The sequence below is a fragment of the Furipterus horrens genome, unplaced genomic scaffold (genome assembly GCF_987537825.1).
Source record: "Furipterus horrens unplaced genomic scaffold, mFurHor1.1.pri manual_scaffold_6, whole genome shotgun sequence".
Classification (NCBI taxonomy): Eukaryota; Metazoa; Chordata; class Mammalia; order Chiroptera; family Furipteridae; genus Furipterus; species Furipterus horrens.
In genome coordinates this window covers 78,600,905-78,620,181 of record NW_028327176.1, presented here as the reverse complement: position 1 = coordinate 78,620,181, position 19,277 = coordinate 78,600,905, and the positions used below count along the sequence as shown (strand labels likewise).

At 35.3% G+C, this 19,277-nt stretch overlaps 1 protein-coding gene and 1 pseudogene across 1 annotated transcript; one reads left to right on the top strand and one right to left on the bottom strand.

Moving 5' to 3' along the window:
• Positions 1–9,917: 9,917 nt before the first annotated feature.
• On the top strand, positions 9,918–10,076 carry LOC150006591 (small ribosomal subunit protein eS27-like pseudogene; annotated as a pseudogene).
• Positions 10,077–14,487: 4,411 nt separating this feature from the next.
• LOC150006590 (histone H3.3A-like) lies at positions 14,488–15,032 on the bottom strand. Its single transcript, XM_090280367.1, has one exon. The coding sequence runs from the start codon at positions 14,919–14,921 to the stop codon at positions 14,511–14,513; it is 411 nt and encodes a 136-aa protein (XP_090136493.1). The 5' UTR covers positions 14,922–15,032; the 3' UTR covers positions 14,488–14,510.
• Between the last annotated feature and the right edge of the window lie 4,245 nt (positions 15,033–19,277).

Below are 19,277 nucleotides of genomic sequence, written 5' to 3'. Positions count from 1 at the left end.
TTGAAAAGAAGCAATTCAATTCATACACTCCTATATTTATAGCAGTGTTATTTACCAAAGTTAAGTGCTGGAAACATCCTAAGTGCCCATGAGTGGATGAGTGGAGGAAAAAACTAATACATTTACACAATGGAATACTATGCAGCAGAAAGAAAGAAGAAACTTCTACCTCTTGCGATAGCATGGATGGAACTGGAGAGTATTATGCTTAGTGAAATAAGCCAGGCAGTGAAAGACAAATATCACATGATCTTATCTAATACAGGAAACTAAATAAACAAAACAAACAAGTAAATAGAACTAGAGGCATGGCAACAAAGACCAGACTGACAGTGACCAGAGAGAAGGAGGAAGGGGGAGAAAGGGGGAAAGAAAGGAAAGGGTCTAGACAAGGAACTAGCATAAATGACCCATGGACATTGACAGCAGGGTGGGGATTGATTGTGGTAGCAGCAGAGGTGCAGGGCAGTGGAGAGCAATTGGGTGGGGGGGATGTTGAGACAATTGTAATAGAACAACAATTTTTTAAAAAATACATGGAAAATAAATAAGTAAATACTATTTTAATAATTAAAAAATACCTTAAAGCATCAAAAACAGTTTTTAAGTTCATCCTATTTTCTCGCCTCCAAACTTAACTTCCCCACAGGCTAGTGACTGCAGATCTCTCAGACTTATGAGCATTTTTCTCTGGATTTTTACTTTTTAACTTTCTTTTTTTGAAATCTGTCACCAAGAATTAGATATACTTGTATACCGCTGAGCAGTTTATTATCTCATTTTATGTCATGTAACCATTAATTTATGTATTATTCTAACTTTTCATTGAAGAAACCAAGTCACTGTGAAATTAAGAATCAGGATATACAGCACGTAAGGGGCAGAAAAGTCTGATAAACCAATTTTAGAGTTCACAGGTAAATTATAAAAATAATTCTTTGTATATAAAATGTCAGTAAATATTTGCTAATTGATACTTGAACATTAAAAATGCTAAAATAATATTCACTAAAAATTAACATTTACCTTATCTGAAATATGCAATTCACCCATAGTTTCGTTTATATCTAGGTATTCTAATCGTCCATCGAAAATACTGGCCTAGTTGCCTAACTTCGCAAATACAAAGGAATACAAGAATATTCTATTTTCACATAAAGCCAATATCAACTGAAAGCTCTGTATGCTTTTCGGAACAATATACTCACAGCTATTTCATGGGAAGAGAGAAATAGATGGGACAAAGAAGAGGGAGAGGCTATGACAAAGACACAATGTAAAACTGCAGATATTTACACAAGAAAAGAGTATGGCACTATTCCTAGGAAAATGGCCTTAATGACACCCAGTGAGCATAGGCCTGTGTGTATGAGTGTATGCATACTCACTCAACAAGATATCAGTGAGTTTTGTTCATCAGGCAATGCTCTGTACTGAAATAACATCAATTAATCACCACTAAATGGAGTAGGAGAACTTACTGGCAATTATGTCTTCTACCTAAAATTGTGAATAACTGAGAATATTATTATCTATGTTTTCTAAGTTAATAGACATAATTTTAATTAGAAAAATATCTGCTTTTTACCCTTATTTTTAAAGATTATTAAGTAAAACTGCCATTATATTATTTTCCACTAAAACAATTATAAGGTCTTTTAAAAAATTTTTTTACATTGTTATTAGACTCACAAATATATATTAATATATAATGAAACATACTTCACATAATTATATAGCTATTTATATATAAATATAAACACATAAATAAATACAAATATTTATCATACACACACACACAAGGTAAGGGTCAGTATTTTTCCTGGCACAATCTTTTTCTTTCATATTCTCATGAAAAGTTCTACACACCCCATAACAGCTGACACCTCCAGAGCAGCAAGCATAATAATGACCATAATCTGCCAATTCCCAAAATGCTTCAAACCACATACCTTCGGAAGAAATTGGTCCAAGTGTTGTTTTTTTTTTAATATGATTTTTTTCAGGGTCTCCTCACAGTGAGTGCTTCACACAAGCACGTTATCCCATTGGATATACCGTGCTGTTACTTTTGTGGCTACTATAATATGCAGGTCATCTAGAAACTTATCAACAAGCAGAACAGAAACTGACTCACAGAGAAAATTCTGAGAGTTGCCAGAGGGGAGAAGGACTGGATGATTAAGGTGAAGGGATTAAGAATTACAAATTGATAGTTACAGAACAGTCATAGGGACCTAAATTACAGCATGAAAACGATAGTCAATAATACTGTAATAACTATGTATCTATGTGTGATGTCAGATGGGTATTAAATATATCAGGATGATCACTTAGTAAGTTATATTATGTTTAATCATTGGCTTGTACACCTGAAACTAATACAATATTGTATGTCAACTGTAACAGAAGAAAATATATATAAAAAGAAATCTATATAGGAAGGTATATAGACCAAACAATAAAATACAGTATTTTTATTAAGGCCAGAATTAAGGACTATGCAAGCCAAGTTTTAAGTGACAGATAAGGAAAATACACTGAGGAATGAGATCCTCCACTTTGGCTTCTTCCCATGGCTCAATCATAAGCTGGAGAATAAATTTTAAGAATTGTCACCACCGGGCATGATCCTTGTCAAGATGAGAGGAGGAGGTCTACAACTTAATAAGATAATTGTAATCAACTGGTACTCATGGCTTCTGCATATTTTGATTAAAATAATGCCTAGACTTAAAATTAACAGAAATGCAAAAATGCATTATAGTTGATAATATTAAAAAGCCATCGGTTACTTAATGAACTCTTCACTTGATTTTCTGAAAGTGCTAAGTTCTCTGGAAGGTTTTCTTAGATATTTGTGGTATTTGACTGTTTGTAAACGATGGTGGGGTCAATAATTTCTCTTAGCTCTCCTTAGTAGGCTTTCATTTTTATCTAAATGCAGTAAAAAATTGGTTACCAAAAATAAATCATTTAGATATTTTGCTAGGATGAGTACATTATTCTCCAAAGTGACTTTCAAGACATGCTTCAATGAGCTCTGCTGTGTACACTGTCGTACTATGCTGCACAAAAGACAGAGCTCGTTTATGATATCTTCCTACAACCAGCTCAAAACACTTTAATAGGATTGTAAACCATGTTTCGATTAAACATAAAATTATTATATTATTTAGTGTGTGAATTTTTTGATAAAATAGTACATTTATATAGCAATGTACCCAAGATCAACTTTATCTATCAGTAAGAAGCTATTCCAAGATTGTTGTATATTTTCTTGGCTTCTGAAATGTTATCACATTTAATTGCCTGATATTATTTGGGTTGCAATCACAGTCATTAATTAGTAGGCAGGTGAGGGACAGCAACATATCTAACTATCTGTTATGGCTGCTTTAATGAGAAAAATACCTGCCATCATTTTAAAGGCATCCTGTAAACTTCACAAATACAGCTTGCAGTAACATTCTCATTTAGGCTGTGAACATCAAAGGAAATTGATGTCAGGTGTACACAGAAGCTGCTGAATATATCTGCTGAGGAAACTGAGTTGTATGTCTGGGTAGGAGAGATGAAGGGCAGCTTATAACATTAACAAAACTACAGGTAGTTAATGTAATTTTCAATGGTTAGTGTATGTCTGGGTATAAAAAATGTTCTGTATGTTTATTGCCTATAAAACCACAAAAGTTTAAGATATTTCTATGGTTTTCACTTTCTACTTCTATAGAAAGACAGGAAATAAACACAACTGCATAATGAAAATTTATAGAAAGAGACTTGTTCGAATAAAAAGAAAACTTTTATAATTGTAATCAAAATAGCAATTTATGCATTTTATGTACCTCCTTTGGTTCCTGCCATTTTGTTAATTTCAAAGAAACAAATGGGAAGAGAAATGGTTAATTAGTTAATAAAATAAATGGCTTTGATAAGAATTTCTTTTAAAGCCAAAATGGAAACTCTGAATTTACAAAATTTTGAATGGATTTTGAAAACTAATAATGTTTAAATTCCAAAAAAGGGATATTACAATACATTATACAAAATAAATAAATAAATAAAAAGCATTTGTTTTAAAACAACGCTAAACTACAAATGTACATGGTAGACTGTAGCGGCTTTCAAGGGTTGTTACATGTGGCATTTCCTACCTCCATTGATGAATTAATCATTCCTGAATGGACCACTGGTGGCAACATAATTGATAATAGCATGGTGATTTCCTTGGTTGTGAAAAGGTAGGTTTCAATTACTTACCCATCACTTTAATGCTCTGAAGTTACTTATCTTTCACCCTCTTTACATAAAAGGTATTATTGAGGTTTACAGGCATTCTCTAGAAATAGGCTTCTAAGAAAGGATGTTCTTCTGTGATTAGTACTACAGTGTTTTTCTCTTCCTCATCAACATTAGCCATTATGTTCATTATGCCTAAAATTATTCTTTATTCATATATGAGCATTGGTCACTTAAGTGTAAAAATGAATGGTCAGATCCAGCTTTCTCAATAACTATTGATTATAATCAGAACAGCATTTGTTTTTGTAGGACCAGATCAATAGAATTAACAAACTTCAGTCTTCCCTAAAATTGCTGTTACCTCATGTACTAAACCCTCCAACACTTGCCGATAGGATTATAGCTTATCTTTTTTATTCCTCTGTGGAATAACTTTTTCAGTGTTAAGTTCCCTAATATTTTTGTTATATTCTAATTGTGTAAGGTCTCATTAACCACTATGTCTATAAGTAGTCTAAATCTATATTACCTCTATAAACATGTACTTAAATTTTAATTTTAATTAATTAAAAGTAAAGTTAACTAAAGATTAGTTTCTCAGTTCCACAAGCCACATTTCAAGTGCTTAATGACTATATATCTTATAACATTTCATCATCACAAGAAGTTCTTTTGAACAGTCCTGATTAAGGTGATACAAATCTATATCATTTGTTAAGACCACCACTTTAATCATAGTTTTGAAAGTCTCCCATCTAGGACGGAATAACTAGGCTAAGACATAATCCTAATAAATGTCAGAGATTCAATCCACTTACCTACTTTAAGTTCCAGAGACTTTGAAGTATAATAATTTGAGATAACTAACCACTTATTTTTTAATTAGATATATTATTTTATATGAAAAATTTTATCTAGTTTGAACTAATAAATATAGGTATACATTTTAAGTTGGTAAAAAATTTTATACAGAACCTGGTCTGCATCAGCTTTAGCATACCAAGTTCCTTAACATATTTTTGGTTTGATTGACCTGAGTTACTTGATGCACTCAGGCACCAACCTTCTTCGTTTCCAGTCCTGGGTTTACTTAATATGTATGTAACTTGGGGTGGTTATTTAACTTCTTTATCCTCATTGTACAATGAAGAAAATATAGTTATCTCATAAGGTTGTTGTGAGGATTAAATTAGTTAATATATATAGAACTTTAGAGCAGTGGCTATAGTATCATATTTATTTATTTTCACAATAAATATTATATTTAATTATTTTATTATGACTTTTATCAAATGTAATGATATTTTTCTAGGCCTAATTATCTGGCTTTGCCATATATGAAACAAATATTAAAGATTAGGATGTAACTATTACAATTATACTTGCAGAGTAATACACTTTTATGTGGAAGCCTTCATGTGTCCATCCTCAGCTTAGTATACCTGTAGCTGTGACACACACCTGATGTCAACATTTCAATGGAAAGGGGATACCAGATGCATAGAGTAAGGCAAGTCTGAATTTAAGTTGCAGTTCTATTACTTAATAGCTCCTTATTATTGTACAAAATAGTTATTTATGCTAAGCCTCAGGTGCTTTTTCTGTTAAAACCAAATTAATGCTTATCTCAATGGATTGCTATGGGGAGGACTCAATAAGTACTTCTTAGCACAGTTTCTGGTACACTGTAGTCATTCAGTTTGCTATGATTATTGTACTATTGATAGAAAATCAGATTTTAAGTCTATAAACTTTAGGTTGGGGACCCTTTATCTACTCATCTATTCACTTAAAACATAATTGTTGATATCTCAATTTTCAGTGCTTCTACAAGAAGAATTATTCACACTGTCAAGGTTATAGCTGGGATCAAGAGAGTCACAGCTTCTTCTCTTGGATCTTATTTTATAATGGGTGAGTGGGGAAAAGGATTTTGAAAAAAATCATATATCACTATGCAAATAGCGGAATAATATGATAGACATATTTGAGAATCTACTTTAAATTGGGAGGTCAATAAACTGAAGTTAAAATCTGAATAATAAAAGCTTATATAAAAATAGCTTCTTGAATTCCTACAGCCACTGATTTATTAAATTAATATGGTAGAACTTCCATTTTCCACTTCCATGTTTTTTAGGCATAGCTAGGAGTTAGAGATATGGGTCCTCTTTGACTTACAATGGGATTTTATCCCAATTATATCCCAAAATTGCACTATAAACTGAAATTATTGTTAGTCAAAAATACATTTAATAAACTTCACCTACCAAACATCATAGTAAGTATCCTAGTCTACCTTAAAGGTTCTCAGAACACGATATCCAAAAAAAAGTTGGTAACACAGCATACTGCAGAGTATCATTTGTTTATTCTTGTAATCACCTGGCTAAACAGGAACTATGGCTGGCTGCTATTGCCCAGCATCATGAGAGAGTCAGGGATAGTGCATATCCCTAACCAGGAAAAGATCAAAATTCAGAATTCAAAATACAGTTTCTATTGAATGTGTTTCACTTTTTCACCACCACAAAGTTAAAAAAATCTTAAATTGAACCACCTTAAGTCAGGGACTGTCTGTATATAACTTTGGTTGTTATTTAGAATTGAAGCTTGAGTAAATTTTCCTAAGTCAATATAACAATATTTATTGTAAGATTGATATTCCAGAGACAACATTAAGGCCAAATTCAAACATTAAAAGTGAAATATTCTAAATTCCTTGAAAGTTTACTCAACTTAAAGCCCAGTTAACAGGCCAACTTCTTTCCCTACTACTCATGTATAATGGCTAGCACTAGAGACACAAAAATATTAATTGTCCAATCTGACAGATCTTTATTCTGTCCTGATTCTATGAGACATTGCTTTCATATTTTGCACTGTCAATCATTCCTTGCTTAAAGTTCTCTGCCATCTTCATTTCTGTCACACTGTATGCTCTTTGTTTTCCTCTCCCTCTCTTAGTCTCTTACTATTCCTCGGTTATCCCATCAAACTTCCTGAGAGTCGATAACTCCCAAATCTACCATTCCAGCTCAAAAACACTAACCTGATTTTCAGAATCACATCCAATGGCATACTACATATTTCTGCCTGGATATTGTACAAGAACAATAACTTCAGTTCTCAGTTCACCAAGTTGAACTTCACCTCACACTGGCAAAGCAAATTGCCTCCCACAATTGCTCTCAACTGGGGACAGTTGTTATGTCCCCTGTGTCCCAAGTTAGACACTTGATATTAATTTAAACAGTGTTCTTCTTTCTAAGGCCATACATTCAATTTAAACCAAAACTCTAAAAATTAAATATACATAGTGAGCAACAGCATTTATGCACATTATTTAAATGTTAAATGTATTTCAGAGGAATGTCTAAATAAGTGTGTATATATATTCAAACTTTTACTTAATGTACATGTTCTTTATTTCACTTTTAATTTGACAGTAAAAAAATTAGCAACAATGTCTTGTAGGATATAATGGTTTATAGGTATTAGTCTACCTTCAGTTTTCATCATAGAAAGGCCTATCAATCTGGGGAGAAAAATGCATAATTTATTTGAGCCTGAAAAATGAAAAATCTGAGTAGAAATATAGAATATATAAAAGATGAAATGTGTTGGGAAAATGTATCCCGGAGAACAGATGGCTATTGGAGGGAGAAAATTATTAAATGACTGTCCTTAAAGGAAAGGAGAGTCTATAATAAGTCTCTATATAAATCTTCCCAGAAAGCTAAGAAAGAGATTTTTAAACTAGGTGTTGAAGAGACTTTATTTGTTTTTCTTTTCCAAATCCCAGAGCCTTTGGCTTCCTGGACATTTCCTATAGTTCAGTGCCTTTTTTATTCATCTGAGGAAAACCAAACATTGGTAAGATGCTTCTAAACAGCCTACTCCTCTTTAAGCAAAAAGATGAATGTTTTTTAAAACTTGTTCTTATATACCCCATTCTTTCACAATGTCCCATTGTCCTTAGACTTTTCTTTACAATTAAGAAATGTAAATGTTCAATTGTTATTTTTATCTATGCCATTAATTATCCCCTGATATTGTCTGTGTGGTACAGAGTTAAACAATAGTACCAAGCTGATCACCATAGAAATATTCCAGAGAACACAAACATTAAACCCTGCTAATTTCAATAAAAGTTAAAGTCCCCCCTGGAAGCTCAGCAAAATTTAACAGGAAAAAACTCATTGATGATCAACCAGTCTCATGTTTTATATGATTCATATGTATTTTAAATGTTCACCATTCTGGACACATAGAGGATTCTAAGAAAATCCAGAGCTGAACCCCTGAGCTGTGTGTAACATCTCCTTTATGAAATTAAAGAGTAGAAGAGGCCTCCCAATGTCTTTCCATGTGTTTATTTTGGCTACCTGCATGCATGTGCAAAATTAAGCAATCTGAAACACTAACTGGCCCAGAGAGAAAGCTATTGCATTCTAGGAAAGTCCTTCAAATGCCTTCATCATTATCCATCCAATTTTCTTTAGCTATGTGAGAGCTAATGTCAGCACTACTCTGGATCGCCTCCATCCAGAATAATCTTTGTAAACAGAAATAATTGATCTTAAATGTATCTGCAACAAGCAACCTACCACAAAGCACAGTGCCAATGTGATATCCTAAGGTAAGTGCACAGGGCAAAAATTAGGGAGCTTGAGAGACAGAGTAGAAGAAATCAGGTAATTAATGTAGCCTGGGTGAAGTAGAGGAAAATGGAAGTTAGAGAATATGTATTGCTCCTTCTTTAAAGGTCAAAAATATAATTACCATTTGAAAAGATGTGAAGATGCATTACCAAAGGGACTACACTGACCAAATGCGTGCCATTCAATGTCAACAGCCATCAAAGTGCTGATAAAATTAAGAGTACCTTCTGTGATTGATAACTTGCATTTCTGGCATTCCAGCACAGCAATGCCTAGGTTTCAGCAAGGGACACGATGCTGAGACCACTTTGTAGGGAGCCTATTTGAAAGATGTACTTAGGGGCTGTAATTAGTTTCTGAAATTTTTGAAAATCTTTTGAAAAATAAAAATACATGACAATTACTAATTGAAGAAGGTGATGTCAGAGAGTGCTGCTGAGCTCACTAGCAACCCAAAGATCCTCTTCACATACAGTCAAGTGTAAATGAGTTACAAACAAAGCCAGCACCTGAAATCAGGGTTGGGAGAATGGCATTCTCCTGTAGCACAGCAGACTGAGAGAACCTTTGGTCTTTAGAAGGGAAAATGCTTTATACTGACACTTGGTGTCTTCTCATATTTTTTCTTCAAAGAAAGAAGCATACCCATATGTACACAATTTACTTGAATTACCTAAAAAAGCATTTCTTTCTGAAGGAAGGTGAACTGACTAGAGCAGTTCTGGGATTGTAGCCATTTTACATGTATTGATTTTTTTATCCTTATTGTCTTATTAAATTATAACCCTAATTTAGAAGAATTATGTGGAAAACAAAGTTGTTTTGCTGCCTCTGTTGAGTGATAAAGGTTATTATCCTTTAGAACACAATTGAAACAATGGTAGCTTGCTAGCAATGATGACCTCCCCTCAACAACATGCCTCTCCTAAGGACATCTTTCATCGTTCTCCAGAAGAGAAGATGAAACACAAGAAGAAGTGCCTGGTGCAGGGCCCCAATTCTTACTTCATGAATGTGAAATGCCCAGTATACTATAAAATCACCACCATCTTTAGCCATGCACAAATGATAGTTCTGTGTTCTGGTGGTTCCACTGTCCTCCATCAGCCTCCAAGAGGAAAAGCAAGGCATACAGAAGGATGCTCCTTCAGAAGAAAGCAGCACTAAAAGCACCCTGAATCCAGATGAGTGGGAAACTATCCCAGTAAACACATTTTGGATATATCGTGTTAAAAGAAGTCTTAAACAAAGATAATCATCAGAACTTGGAATATGGTTCAAATAGAAACACTATATATGAGGTCTGTCTGGAAAAAGTCTAACCATTGTTAATATAATGAGAATGGTTTGCATGACAACCATGTAATCTGGAAGCCAAGGGAAGTGGACTGGAATGCTCATGTGTGAACAATGATGGCTTCACTGTACTAGTCAGTGGAGGCAGTAGATATCATTGAGTGAGTATGTGTACTGTGTGGCCATCACATCTAAAATGACTGAGTGAGTAGAGAAATGAATCTGCATCAAATTTTCTGTTAAGCTCAAACATTCCTCTGTGGGAACTATTCAGATGATTCAGAAGGCCACAGCTATGGGCAGCTGATGATTGGCCGCTTTGTCAAGACAAGGTGCCCACTCACACATCATGTCTTGTGCAGATGTTTTTGGTGAAACATCAAATCACCCAAACAAACAACTCAGTCCCCCTATAGCCCAGATTTGGCACCCTGCAACTTCTGACTTTTCCCAAAACTAAAATCCCCTTTGAAAGGGAAAAGATTTCAGACCATTGATGAGATTCAGAAAAATACAACAAGGCAGCTGATGGCTATTGGGAGAGTTGTGTGAGGTCCCAAGGTGCCTACTTTGATGGGGACTGAGGCATCATTTTCCTATGTACAACGTTTCTTGTACCTTATATCTTCTTCAATAAATGTCTCTATTTTTCATATCACATGGCTGAATACTTTCTGGACACACCTCATCTCATATATATATGCAAATATGTTTTCCAATTGGGTAAAGTATATAAAATATTCACTTTCTGGGAATGCTAATATGATTTAATTTGCATATTGTTATTATTCTTTCAGCCATTCAAGCAACAGAGAGTTTTTGAGAACAAACTTGTATTCAAGATGCTGATATTGTCTGGAAAGAAGTGATGCCCTGTGTTCCCTACTGACTAGAGGATACAAACATTATCCGACTTGATCCTTACATTTTACTAATTTTATGTTATTCCTGTTCTGTTGAAAACTGAGAAGAGATTCAAGTTAACCCGTTCTAGGTTAGGGAGCTGGGAAATGGTAAGAGTGGAACTTGAACTCAGATCTTTCTGACATCCAAGCAACACAACTTCTCCTTACAAGAAACTCACTGCCCGTTCCCCCACTACCCAGTGATTAGAGCAGTGACATTCAAAATCCAGTGAATCACACTGAAAAGTATCAAAACTTTTTACACACTCAGTCTAGCATCCTTAGGGAAAGCCAAGCAGACACAGGCTCATTTAAATTATATCAATTTACCCATCACTCTGTCCCCCTCTAAGCCTCCATTTGTGAAAAGTATTTCTTTTTCTGGTGAATATTTGCTATTTATTTGTTTTTTGTTTATGATTTTGTTTATTCATTTACTTAATAACTTAACTAAATCCCTTATTTCAAAAGATATTTGACCCAGTAATTATACTATGCACTTGCATACTTATATGCATACCTCTACATATACATATTTATATATTTTTGACAATATAATATTCAGTAAATATCAAACACAGCTGATCTCTTACAAATGTACACAATTTATTTGAGCTTCCATGACTGTAAAACAAGATAAAGAAATGACCATTACCTACATAGCCCTTGAGTCTTTGGTAAAATTTAACACTGGCTCTTAAGGAAATCAGTCTAAGTTATCTAGAAGTTCATTTACTTCCGTCAAGATATCCACCTTTGTGTGAAATACCTATAAAAATGGAAATTCTGTTGTCCTTAGAGAATACAATGAAAATGTTCGCCATGGAGCATGGAAGCCAAGGTGTAAGGATGTAAACCTGATAATACCAACGTAGGATATGTAATTTCTACATGAGTACTTTTGTTTGTCAAAGAAAACCACATACGTCACTCATTTGTCTCAAATTAGAATCCTCTAAATTCTTAGCTCATCTTTTTACAGATATGAGCCATTTGGTCAGGAAGATTAAGAAGTTTTGGTGAATGCATAATCCTGTGGGCATGAGAACAAAGCACTCCAAAGCAGGTAGCCAACTGTGAACAGGTCAGTACAGTGGTTTTTAAGCATTTTTTCATTTTTTGACATGTCTCCCATCAAAAGGCAAAGTCTAATGCTTCTCCTCTTGAATGTAGCCTACCTTAGTGACTCATGTTTACTTAATAAAACACAGATGTAACCTGCATGACTTTAGAGGTTAGGTTAGAAAAGTCAAGACAACATGGCTCTCCCTCTTGGAACATGTGTCCCTTGGACAAGCCACCCTGCTATAAGGAAGTTCAGCAGCCACAGAAGGCCATGTGTGGATGTTTCAGCTATGAACAGAGCTGAAGTGCCAGCTAACAGCCAGCATCCACAGCCAGCTAGTTCCTTTGTGCATCCTAACTGAATCCAGGGAGAATAGAGATGAGCTGTCATCATGAGTCTTTCCCAAATTTCAGATTGGGTAAAGGAAATAAGCGTCGTTGTTGGTTTAAGCCACTGAGTATTGGGATGATATGTTACTTAGGAATAGATGAAGAAATGCTGAGATCAAAGAGACTTTTCCCAACACCCCTCAAATAAGTTTATGTAGGTGACTGCCTCTGTGACCTTTGGATGGTGAGTATTCAGCAGTTGGATGATTTTGTAGGAGACTCCAGTCAAAATATATAATAGTAATATATATTTGTTTAACAAAGTTGTTTAAATTGTATTTTAGTCAGGTCCATCTCTACTACCTACCTCTGTGAACAACCACTTCACATCTTGCAGTTCCTGGATGGCCGTGGGTGTACAGTAATAGACAACACCTGTAGCACATACCAGTGATATAACATTTAAGGGAATTGACAGCTTTTTAAGCAAGATGGTTTGTGGCTGCTTGCCCAACACCTGGAACAGGCTCTGGCATATAGTAAATCCTGAGTTTCTGGTTTGCAACTTTGAATGCACATTGAAATCACCTGTGGAGTCTAAAAACCTGGATGCCTGAGTCCCTTGCTCAGAGATGTTGATTTAATTGATCTAGGATATGACCTGGCATAGGGATTTCCAAAAGCTCGACTGAGTGTTTCAGTGCACTACAGTGCATTTTGAGAGGTAATCTGATAAAGCACAACTTGAGAACCTCAAGTGCCCTTAAGTCTGAAGTTCACAGTAAAGGTAGTGGTGAAGTTTTGCAGCTATGTTTTAAGAAACAATGGTGTATTTAGTTGATGAAGCTATTTCTTTGGAGTTTGTTTTCTACCTTACCAGTCAGGCCCAGCAAATCCCAAAATCAATGATATTTAAAGAAGTAATAAATCACACAAAAATAATCAATTTTAAGCTAAACTCAGTGCAGACATTCCTTTAAATATGTATTATAAAAATACTAAGTTGAACCTGCTAGATGCTGGGGATATAATTGTGAACAAGACCAATGTAGTTTGCTCATACAAGCTTTCTGGAACTAGTGATAATTTCAGGCCATTTTGAGTGCTTTGCAGCCTGGAGAACTCATTCATTAAATCTTAATATAAATGTCATGGCAGACAATGTCCTAAGGGCTTTGCATATAATATCTAGTTCATTCCGCAATCTATACAGATGCACTTACCCCTAATTAGCAAACTAGGTACATACAGTTAGAGGTGTACCTACTCAGGTTCTGCCCAAGTGGGTACAGCTAGCAAAGGCTAGGGATAAGATATAAATCCAGATCCAACTGACACTAAATCTCACCCCACTTTTTTGAGCAGTTGTAATTGTTCAAAATTCTGAAATCTTGCCTTGATCTCCAATCAACTGCTTAGAAAATTTGGGCTTCTGCTCATGGTTCTGAAATCTAAAGCAACATCAGGCAGGCTTTCTATCATGATGATTTTCAGATATTGAAACTTAGCAGCATGTATGTTCACATTATTTTTTTTCACTCCTGATGTCAATCATCCTATTTATTCATCTCTGGATTTACACTTGTTGGCCAATGACACTCCTACATTCTATCACTGATCACTGCACATATCTTTATCATGCCTGGTGGTTTACAAATTGCTTCCTCATACTGTCTCATTTGATATTTTTTTTCCAGAAAAATTTAACAGGTTTATTTATATTGTTATAAAGTTGAACTGCTGAAACTTGTTCACTGAAACATCTTTACTTGCATTAATGCTTTATGTCCCTGCATTTATATTAAAAAAATTCACACAGAACTGAAAATGGAAAAACTGCCAATACCTGATTTCTGTCCCCTATTTTCCACTTGCAATCATATACTTAGGTACCTTTTGACCCCATGGAAAAAAAATATCTAACGTTCAGAACTACCAATAACAGGAAGAAAAGAATTTTTTTTTTTTTTTTAAAGAATGAAATGTTTCCCATCATAGTGGACTCTTAAGCACGTTCTCCACGTATGCGGCGTGCTAGCTGGATGTCTTTTGGCATAATTGTTACACGTTTGGCATGGATAGCACACAGGTTGGTGTCTTCAAAAAGGCCAATCAGATAGGCTTCACTTGCCTCCTGCAAAGCACCAATAGCTGCACTCTGGAAGCGCAGATCTGTTTTGAAGTCCTGAGCAATTTCTCGCACCAGACGCTGGAAGGGAAGTTTGCGAATCAGAAGTTCAGTGGACTTCTGATAACGTCTAATTTCACGGAGTGCCACAGTACCAGGCCTGTAACGATGAGGTTTCTTCACCCGTCCAGTAGAGGGCGCACTCTTGCGAGCGGCTTTGGTAGCCAGTTGCTTCCTCGGTGCTTTACCACCGGTGGATTTGCGGGCAGTCTGCTTTGTACGAGCCATGGTAGAGAGATCTCTTTAGTTACCCCCCTTTTCCTTCGGCTGGAGCTCTGTGAGCTGAAGGAGGCGCTGGCGTTAGAGAGCGACGGCGGCTGCGAACACAACTGAAAGATGGCTGACACTGAGGTTATCCCCCAACACCTCATTTGATATTTACAAAACTCTTTTATAATGTATATATTTTACTGAAGATACCAGGTATCAGTGAAATAAGGTTACTTTGCGATAATAGAAATTATATATATACCCCTACTACCTGGCACAGAGCTTCTAAATTCCTAAGTAGTAGTATTATCAGTGGAAAACAATTTCTTGTGGTGTCTAGAGGAAAATAATTTTTGAGACCCACATGGAGTATGTGGTTCAGTGGTGAACTTTATTGATCATGTAAAATTTAGGGGTTACCTTCCTGACTTCCCAATGTCCCATCTCCATCCATCTCACCATGGATAAGGCTCAATCTTGTCTTCAGTAGGGCCAACACAAAAGCCAGTGTCCATAGTTTCTCCTCTATATAAAAACACTGTCCAGTCCAGGATTTGGCTAGCTTAGCATGAGTTTCCTGCTGCAGTGCATTGTTGTGTGCAACATTCAGGCTCTTTCAAGGAGCATACAGGTGGAGTTCTCATGGCCATGTGCTGCATGGCTGCTACGGCCACATGGCTATGGAAAGAAGATGTGCAAGTGCATGGGGAAAGTGCAGGTTTCTGGGAGAGAGAGAGAGAGAGATGTATAGATAGAGAGCTTAGTCCTTTTGGAGGCAACACCGTCTACTATGGACCCTGGTAGCTTCTAGACCCACAAGGTTGCATGCTCCCAGGTGAGAGAGCACATGAATGAACAGGGTGAGTACATCATGGGATGGGTGAGAGAGAGAGGCAGAAGGGAGGAGTGTTAATCTCCTTGGTGAAACACAATGCTGTGGTCCTCTGGAGTGTGAAAAGCTATAGCTTCCTGGTGAAGTAAACAGGCTCCTGTTTCCCAGCTCATAAAGCTCAATGTCTAATTCCATTTGCTCCACCTTTCTAGCTAAAAACTGATGGCAACAGTAAGAGCACTAGAAACATCTCTTGTTCAAATATTTGATCTTTGACCCCATCCTTGAGTCAAGCCTCCTGAAATCCTTGTAAATTCCCAAGTTGTAAAGAACATCATTTTTTTTTCTAACCAGGAGACTTTGGGTGAACTCCTAGGTGGGGGCTGATCACCAAAAAGACCAAGCCATGATTAGATACTTGGAGCTTTAAGACCCATGCCCTCAGTGTGTCTCCAGAAATAGGAGAGAGGCTAGAAGTGGAGTTAATAATTTATCATGCCTAGGTGAGTAAGCTTCCATAACAATTTCAATACTACAGGGTTGAGAGAGTTTCAGCTTAAGAACACCAGGAGTCTGATGCACCTCAACACCATAGGGATTGACACTCTAGCACTTGAGGCCCATACAGACCTCAAATATATATCTCTATTTGGTTGTTCATCAATATCCTTTAAACACTGATAAACATAAGTGTTTCCCTGAGTTCTGTGAGTTGCTCTAAAAAATTAATTGAACCCAAGGAGGGGTCATGGGAACCCTTGGTTTCTAGTTAGGTCGAACAGCGGGAGACGTGAGGACTACTACAAATATATGCTATTGGCATCCAAAATGAGGTCAAAGCACTTATAGGACTGAGCCCTTAACCTATGGGATTTGACAGTATTTCCAAGTAGATAATGTCAGAGTTGAGTTAAATGCTAGAACATCAAATTAATGTCCTGAAGAATTTCTGGGTGTTGGGGGTGTTGACCTTACACATATGGTGACACTTAGGGGGACTATAGGTTTTTTTTCTACGCAGTTACCCAGTAAGCAGGTGGCAGAGAAGAATGTCAAGGCAAGTCTCTGCCTCCAAGTTTTTCATGATGGTCATGTGTAACCACCACTGATTCTCACTGAATCATAGGAGCCATAGACATTTTGTTAAATGCATCATCAAACTAAATTATATCATTTAGTGCATAAATATGTTTTAAAAAACTATTAAGAAAAGCATGGAGATAATTACAAAATGCAAGCAGTCTTATGCATTTAGGGAGAAAGGAGAGGGAAGCGAGAGGAGCTTCTAAGATACTGGTAACAATACTCAGTGTGTAGGTGACTACATAGTGTTTGCTTATAGTTATGTTTATGTAATTTTTGTACTTTTCTACTTTTATTTTCTATTTTACAGGAAAAAAGAATTTGCTCTGATACTTTGTTAGGAAAATTTATAACTATAACTAGTGACATTTTTAACAGTAAGTGGCATGTTTCTAATGTTTAGAAATAATAAAGGAAGATAGATCATATACATGACTACAATGATTGCAAATATATTAAATATAATTCATCAAAACAAGCTATGGTGTGTTCAGGATAAAGTTATGATATAAATACACAAAAGGGGAAATTTTTATCTCTCTCTCTTTTTTTTTTTTATCTGCGCCATAGAAAGGTAATTTTTTTACTCCAAATCACATCAGTAATAACAATAGTGCTAATGACAGCTTCTGAAACCTGTAGGCCAATAAGTGAAAGTTCTCAGCTGGGTCTCACACAGATGATTTCACTGAATTGCTTAATAAAGTCCTAACACTGTTCTGAAGAGAGCAGGCAGAAAGATCAAGCCCATTAACTAGACCTGTTTTGTTTATTTGCTTATCAATTAAACTAAGCTAAAACTTCAGAAATTTAGAAAAAATGTTCTAACTAAAGTTTTCTTGCAATAACTAAAATGGCCGCAGTAACTGTGTGAATTCAATACCATATGATCAAGAAAAGGATCAGAGAAAATAAAGTAGATAGGACTTAACAGAAAAAATGTGATTAATATTATTTTAATCCTCTCTAGGAATAAAAAGAGTGTGCTTTAAATGGCATAACAAAAAATAAACCATTACTTTGCCAAGTCAGTTTCAATCTATTTTTCTTAAACCAAACCCAATCTGCATGTCCATATTTTCTAAAAAATTTGACATTCTCTAGAACAGTGCCTGCTATTATATCCATGCACATCAAAAACATAGCCTATGATACAAAATAACAAAGTAGAGACTTAATTTTTTATAAAATAATATCTATGTATGTGCTTACTTGCATAGATTAGCCAGTTGAAAATGTCTAATTCCAAATTATTTAAGATTTTATTCATACCTAGAATCCAAAGAAGTATACACACACTTGAACACACATAACACACACACCTTATTATTGGAGCTTCATTCAGGTAGAAAGCCACACATTAAACTTGTAGAGCATTGATACTGAATGATAGTAAAACTACAGGAGAAGTTCTGTATGATAAGACATCTAAAGTACATATTCTGAATTCCAAAGTTACTTTCAAAGCATAATATTTTAATGGCATTTAAAACTATTACTTAATGTTATATGCTGAATAGACTTTGTAACTTGCCTAACAAAGTATGCATTGTGTAAATAAAACTATCATACTTACGTCTTAATTTTTTTAAATATATAACTGCATGGTAATATATGTCAAGGTGCAAATCACAAATCTACTACACTCAGAAAACACCTATAATAAATAGATGCTTCTGTGGGTGTCCCAAAAGCCATCCTCCTAGGATTGGATAACATTGCTGGGCTATGACCTCAACATTCATGTCTCTACCTCACCCATATGGAGAGTTTTATATATTTTGTAAAGATTATTTTCATGAAACATATTTTATTTTCCTTTTTTAGTTGAAAATGTTGCCTTAAGTCTTGAAGCAATTTATGATTGCACATTACAATGTACCTGCCTTCGGTGCTGCTATGGGAATGCTGAAAACTAGGATGAAACACAGTACTTCCAGAACAATCCATGAAGGAAGAGGGCTTCCATGAGCTAGTTTTGAACTTGTCAGGTCTATGCAAGGGAACTTTGTTTTTCTGCCCAAGTTGTGCACATATGTTTAATTTGAGCACAGAGTAAGTAGTATCAATGAGACAGGGTGACATTATATTGATTGATGTCCTATCACAGCAGAAAATGAGTAAACATGGTGCAAAACATTTTATTAATCATTTTTAAATTCCAAATTTCTGAGTGGCACTCTTTCATTATCCTTATAAGTAAAGTTAAACAAGGTAGTTTACTAGCCCATATACCTTAAAATTCTTTAAAAAATTAATACCTATAGTTATATCAAATGATTTCTTTTTTTTTAAGTGTCATGCTGGATTGATTTCTATTAATGAGTCCTGCCATTATCAAAACATGGAAGCAGGTATCTCATTTTCACTCATAGCTCATGACTTATTGCCAGATGAAAACCAACAAGTCTCTCTTCTTACAACCAATAAATAAATCCATCAACCAATCAAAACTTTTG

Bases quoted from the DNA above. Each gene is read 5' to 3' on its own strand.
- LOC150006590 (XM_090280367.1), bottom strand. From the start codon at position 14,921: ATGGCTCGTACAAAGCAGACTGCCCGCAAATCCACCGGTGGTAAAGCA.